Below are 7,209 nucleotides of genomic sequence, written 5' to 3' on the forward strand. Positions count from 1 at the left end.
TCGCAAAATCCGTGGAGTTGAATGTTCGTGGCTTCGATGATTAGAGCTCCCCGTGGGAATGTGAGTTTTTCCAGCATTGGAAGTTGTTTGTAGAATTTCAGCCATTCCTCCTGCAAATCTAGTGGCAAAATTGTGTCCCAATCCACCTTTAGTTCCCATAATTTTTGCATAAATGTCTTGGCAACAATTATGACAGGTGATAGTAATCCCAATGGATCGAATAATCTGGCTGTTTTTGACAAAATTATTCCCTTTGTTATTTGGTCAGCATCTGGAGTAATTTTAACGGAATATTTAATCGTATCAGCGGTTGAGTCCCAAGATACTCCCAGAGTCTTCAATGTTGTGGAATCGCCAAGTTGGAGATGTTTGTTAATATCCTCTGCTGGAAGGTCTTGGAGAATAGTGGGATCGTTAGATGCCCATTGCCGAAGATTGAAGCGGCCCAATTTCATTAGCCTTTCGAGTTCATTTCGAATAGTGATGGCTTCCTCACGAGTTTGTGCTCCAGTAATAAGATCATCGACGTAAAAATCTTTTTTCAAAATTGTAGCTGTAGTTGGGTACAGTTGTTGCTCGTCATCAGCTGGTTGATGGAGACATCTGATTGCGAGGTAGGGAGCAGCAGACAGTCCAAATGTCACTGTGTTGAGTTCGAAAGTTCGTATGGGTCCATCATCGTCACGCCATAAGATCCTCTGATACTTGTGATCTTCAGGGCGCACGAGAACTTGTCGATACATTTTCTCAATGTCGTCTGTCAGAACGTATCGGTGTAAACGAAATCTTGTGAGTAGAGAAACCATGTCCTCTTGTATTGTAGGGCCTATGTGAAGTGCATCATTTAAAGAAATCCCTGTGTTGGTTTTTGCAGATCCGTCAAAAACGACTCGCAATTTCGTCGTTAGGCTGCCTTCCTTAAATATTGCGTGGTGCGGTAAGTAATAACCGTGTTCAATTAGATTCGAAGTGTTAATTTCAGTCATATGCCCAAGATCTATGTTCCGACGCGGAATGTGTGCAAGGTGCAAATAGGCCAATCTTACAGCCTTTGGGAATTCCCCTTTTGGGTCTGTCCCCCATTAAAAATTCTCTGTCCTCTCCTTTTTCCAAAATTCCCACATTTGCCCCCAACACCGTCATCAAGGTGAAGACAGGCTAAATTAAGGTTTGCTTTTATGGTTCACATTTGGTGACCAAATATATACATTTTACCATTTTTCCACTTTCATGTACTTATGCCTGGATGCCTTTATGGCTGGGTCAATCCTCATACCAACTTTCCTCGGTCTGCCATTTATGACACCTCGCCTGACCCTCGGACCCTTTGGGCCTCATTCCCCCCATCCTCTAAGTACTTCCTATCTTCATTTTCCTCCGAGAAAATTCCTCCAATAAAATGACCTTTCCAATCTGCAAGTGACCAATCACGTCTCCTTTTGTTCATTGCCACCCCTTGTAGAATTTCCCTTTTTCAAATCTCCTTTCCTTCCACTCAGTTCAGTTCCGAATACGAGTTCATCGTGGACTCATCCATTTTTTCTACTTGCGCATTCCTATTCTATTAATTTTCTATTAATTTGTACATCTCTGTAATAAAAGGAATATAGTTTACTTTAAATATCAGTGTTGTGTTAATTAATTATTCACATTGACGATTCGCCCTTTTACTGCTCGTGTGGAAAAAATAGTTTTTCTAACCGACAATCTATATATTCTTGGATGACCGCTCTGTACCGCGTAGCAAGTTGAGAATCGCGATGGAATTTTTTCTCGCAAGATTTAAAGCGATTGTAGGCCCTTGATCTCGATACCCCGAGTGAAGAAATCTTCTCATTGAACGGAAGTGCCACGCTATATCGTGCAGTTGAGTCGCTCATCATATGTTCTTTGAAGTGTTGCTCACACGTGGTTTCTGTATTATTTAATTGATGTTTTTCCGCAGTATTCTCGATTTCCCAGAATTTTGTTAGATCAAATACTAAAGAGTTTGTATTTTGAAGATAACATGAGCGACGATGAGATGATGTAGACGTGTCTGCATGAGGAATAGATCGGGCTGATCTTTAGCGGAAATTCGCATTTTTGAGGATCCAAGAAACGAACGGGTGGTGCCTGTTCCGAGTAACATGTCGATCGGAGCAGGTTGATGAACATCTGGGTCCGCGAATTTCAAATTAGAGATTTTTATTTTATTCCTATCTAGTGGTTGGCCTGGTACCATTGTCGAAATAGTGGGAACCGTCAAAAATGTAATTGTTCGCTCTTCGTCATTGATTCGCGAACGTATAGTAGCTGTGATAATATGGTTTGTTGTGGTAGTGACTGTATTTAGAACTCCAACTGATGTCGAGAAGTGTTTCTTTGGTAGTCCAAGTGACATTGCCAAACTTTCGATAATGAAATGTGTTGTTGAACATGTGTCCAATAACGCACGACAGTCAATGAATGAGTTATTATTATCTAATACCTTCAGTTTGGCTGTTACCATCAAATCACACGTGGACGAGTTAACGATCAGTGTCGTATGGTGTGATGATTCAGCGAGGCTCTGTGTCTGGTCTAGTCAGGAAGAGTTGTTGGGCCTTGTACCTGCAGTAGTGGCGGCTTGTTCCCTTGGCGATGCTTCTGACCGATGCAGAAGTGAGTTGTGGGGTTTCTTGCAATGTAGACAACTCCTGGAATTGCAGCTATTGACACCATGCCCTGGTGTGAGACAATTGATACAAAGAGAGAGTTTTTTCGCCTCCTTGTAACGATCCAATGGTGTTACGGTTTTAAATTTTGGGCATTTCATAATTGTATGGTTTTCTTTACACACAACACATGAAACTGCTGTGGGTACGCTGGATGTTACAAAGGCTTGACGTCGTCCCCGGCTGTAACTCGATTTTTCCACACGTGCAGATGAAGTACTTACAGAGGAACAATGAGAACGATTTTCCAGGAATTCCAGTAGGCTAGTGTATTTAGGGAGATTGGAATCTTTAATTTTCAATTCCCAAAGATAAACTGTCTCTGGAGAAATTTTTGATTGTATCAGATGGATGAGTGGAAGATCCCATTGTTCCACTGGTTGCTTGAGGTTACTCAGCGCCCTAGTGTGCTGATAAAACGTGTCAACTAGATGACCTAGTGCCTCTGGTGTGTCTCTAGTGAGTCTGGGATATTCGTGTAGTACTTCCCAATGTCAGCGAACACTTTTCTTGGTATTGTCGAATTTTTTCTTGATGATCTCCAGAGCGGTGTCGTAGTTCTCTTCAGTGTTTGACAGAGATTCGATGGCCTCGGCAGCTCTTCCAGTTAGGAGACTCCGAAAATATTGTAGTTTTTGGACTTTGGATAAGTCCGAGTTCTGATTGATGGTTCAATCGTATATATCCCAAAATGGATGATAACTCTCATGTGGGATCTATATTTTAATGGAACTTAGAAACTGTTAGTGGGAAAACCCCTATTGATGGAACATTTTGTGTAAACTAAAGATTATGCCATAAAATAGAGTGCAGGCCCGAGGTCCGTTGGGGAAGTCCCCAGTGGAGTTGATGGACCCGGGGTTAAATTGTAAAAAATCATAGAGTAAGGTTGAGGCCTTAATGAGTAAGACGAGGACAGCCGATGGCACTTTTAGTATTTAAGGACGACCAAATCATTAAGCAAGTTAGTCGTTAGCCGAAGTTGGTAGTGTCGGGTTCACAATTGCATTTTGTAACTTTCTATTTCTTTAATAAATCATATCTGTATTAATATAACTACTGAATTGAATCCTACAAATTTGGGGGCTCAGCCGGGATCGCGTCAGTATCAAAGTTATTAAAAGGATATGATAGAGTTGGTGACATAGCGTCGTAAAGAAAAGTTAAAACAGTGACGGTGTTGGACAACCAGTGATAGGCAGACGGCCAATAGACGAGAATATCATTCAGCGAGCAACACTCTTTGTGACCCAGAGATGACTAACGAAGAAACCTCCGTAAGCGTCGATCGGGTAGCAGATATGGAGGTTGAAGAGTTGAGACAACGATTAGAAGGAATCGGTCGGTCCATTAAAGGAACCAAAGCGGTGTTAGCCGAAAGACTCCGGAAAGTATTAACGAAAAATGCTACAGAAGTGAAGGATAAGGAGCCAGCAAGTGACGATGACGAAAGTGAAGACGAAGACGTGGAGAAAGAGCTGAACGTCGACGAAATGCGTACAGCCGAACTGAAAGCCGAATTACGAAGTCGTGGACTCAAACTGGCGGGGAAAAAAGCAGAGCTTCGTATGAGACTGCAAAGAGCTCTAGATAAAGAGTCGAGCGATGAAGAAAGTTCGAGCAGCGAAGAAGAAGATGGACACGATTCAACATGACGAAGAAATGTGAGCCACAGACGTCGAGTGACGGAAACAGGACCAGCGCTAACCTTCAGAGATGTTCGTGAGTCCATGGAATCGTTCAGTGGCGATTCTGGTGAAAATATCAACCGCTGGCTGAAATCTTTCGAGGAGACTGCAGAAATGTGCAAGTGGTCGGATGCTCATCGAGTGATTTATGCAAAAACATTGTTGAAGGGATCGGCAAAAGTGGTTGCCAATTTCGAAACTAAAGCTACAACATGGCATGGCTTGAAGAAGACGTTAGCAAAGGAATTTGCACAGACAATGAGCAGTAAGCAAGTGCATAAGAAGTTGGCACTCGCTGAAAAGAAAAGGGACGAATCATATCAATCTTACATTTATCGTATATTGGAAATGGCGAGTCATTTCAAAATAGAGACGGAGTCAATTATGCAGTACATAGTGGACGGAGTAAAAGATGACGAGGCGAACAAATCAGTGTTGTACGGTGCCAAGACAATCAAAGAGTTACGCGAGAAGTTTCAGTTTTACGAAAGGCAGAAAAATAACAACGGTAAATACAAATTACAACTTAAAGGCACAGTGAATGACAAATCAAGGAAGCCAATAAGAGATAATAGACGAGGACTGGAAAAACAAAAACATTGTTTCAATTGTGGCGCGAAGAATCACATCAGCAGAGACTGTCCGGAGAAGGACAAAGGGCCAAGGTGTTTTAATTGCGAGGGTTATGGCCACATCTCTACTGCATGTCCCCAGAAAAACAAGAGTGACTCGGAGACAATGAGAGTAAAGCCGAAGGCAAGAGTTGATGCGTTAAAATCTGCCGACAAAAAAACATACAAAGACGTGGACATCATGGGACAGAAGGTAAAGGCCGTCATCGACTCAGGTAGTGACCTGCACTTAGCACGCGCTAGCCTGTATGTGCGTTTGGGTGCGCCGCCCCTCCAGCTAAAGAAGATTCCGTTTGATGGTGTGGGTGCACCCAATATGAGTACACTGGGCCGATTTAGGACACAGGTAGTAATTGATGGATTAAACTTCGAGCTTAACATCGATGTGATTCCTGACGAATATATCGGGCATGATTTCCTAATTGGAGGAGAATTGTCAGAGTACGCGGAGGTTCGTTTCAAGAATCGTGCCGTAACATTAACGCCATTAAATCCAGTGGAGAGGACAGTGGAGACGGATGACCCAGGATGGAGAACCATACTGAACATCAACGTACATGATGAGCCAGACGACGAAGTGGACTTAAGACATGTCAGCGATGTACATATCAGAAATGAGGTAAAAGAATTAATTGAAAATTATGAGCCGACAAAAACTGAAAACGCGAACGTAGAAATGAAAATTTTATTGAAAGACGAAGAGCCAGTATACCAAAATCCCAGACGACTGCCTGCCGACCAAAGCAAGATCGTGAACGAGACCGTAGAGGAATGGCTTCAGCGAGGTGTTGTGAGGCCGAGTCCGTCGCACTATGCTAGCCCTGTGGTGTTAGTGTCAAAGAAGAACGGAAAATCGCGATTGTGTGTAGACTATCGGATGTTAAACCGCAAGATCATACGTTATAGAAATCCGTTGCCACTGATTGAGGATCAGCTGGATAGGTTACAGGACGCTGAAATATTTTGCGCACTAGACTTAAAAGACGGTTTTTTTCATGTGCCAATTGAAGAAGGGAGTGTGAAGTACACCGCATTCGTGACGCCAGATGGACATTACGAGTTTTTAAAAGTGCCGTTCGGGTTGTGTAATTCACCCGCCGTGTTTCAGAGATTCGTTAGAGTCGTATTTAAAAAATTAATTAATAATGGAGTCGTTTTAACGTATCTCGACGATTTAATCATTCCCGCGAAGTCTGAATTAGAAGCCTTAGAAAAGTTGAAGGACGTGCTAGAGACCGCAGTGAAGTTCGGACTAATCATCAATTGGAAAAAGTGCAAGGTATTAGTCAGACGTGTGGAGTATTTAGGGTATATTGTGGAGCATGGGCAAATCCGCCCTTCTGAGGAGAAAACGCGTGCTGTCAAAAATTTCCCGAAGCCGAAAACGGTCAAACAAGTGCAGAGTTTTTTGGGTCTTACGGGTTATTTCCGTAAATTTATTCCGCGATATGCAGTACAAGCACGTCCGCTATCGAATCTGTTGCGCGATGGTGTAAAATTCCAGTTTGGACCAGAACAGGAAACGGCATTCGAGAAGCTGAAAGAAGCATTGGTCCAGCAGCCGATCTTGAAGCTATATCGACAAACAGCCGAAACAGAGCTTCATACAGATGCCTGTAAGGGAGGACTAGGTGCTGTCATTATGCAAAAGCACTCTGAGGATGGGAAATTCCACTCGGTATACTTTGCCAGCTGGAAAACGTCGCCGGTGGAAGAGAGGTATATAAGCTACGAATTAGAGATTTTGGCTATCGTTAAGGCGTTGAAAAAATTCCGAGTATACCTGCTAGGGATTGATTTCAAAATAGTGACGGATTGCCAGGCATTTGTCCAAACAATGAAGAAAAAGGACATTTGTTTGAGGGTTGCTCATTGGGCATTAATGCTGGAGCAATACCGATATACGATGGAGCATAGGCCAGGTACATCAATGCGTCATGTGGACGCACTGAGCCGCAACCCCGTCCAAGTGTTATACCTGCAGGAAGGCCGAGGCGGATTAATTGAACGAATCCAGAAGGCACAGCGAGAAGATCCGGAGGTATTAAAAATAATCGAAGCAGCACGAAAGAAGTTTAGCGATGATTTCAAATTGTCTTCGCAAGATATTTTATATCGAGAGTATGCCGGGGATGAGTTGTTGGTTGTGCCGAGAAGTATGCAGTACGAGGTGATTAGAGCAGCGCATGAGCA

General features: G+C 43.0%; 1 protein-coding gene across 1 annotated transcript; it reads right to left on the reverse strand.

Annotated features, from left to right (window-relative positions):
* Positions 1-1,350: 1,350 nt before the first annotated feature.
* Positions 1,351-2,383, reverse strand: LOC135171589 (uncharacterized). Its single transcript, XM_064138219.1, has 4 exons — positions 2,107-2,383; positions 1,702-2,038; positions 1,587-1,590; positions 1,351-1,413 (listed from the first exon to the last, which is right to left on the reverse strand). The coding sequence occupies exons 1-4, from the start codon at positions 2,381-2,383 to the stop codon at positions 1,351-1,353; spliced, it is 681 nt and encodes a 226-aa protein (XP_063994289.1).
* Between the last annotated feature and the right edge of the window lie 4,826 nt (positions 2,384-7,209).

This window comes from Diachasmimorpha longicaudata, chromosome 20, assembly GCF_034640455.1.
Source record: "Diachasmimorpha longicaudata isolate KC_UGA_2023 chromosome 20, iyDiaLong2, whole genome shotgun sequence".
Classification (NCBI taxonomy): domain Eukaryota; kingdom Metazoa; phylum Arthropoda; class Insecta; order Hymenoptera; family Braconidae; genus Diachasmimorpha; species Diachasmimorpha longicaudata.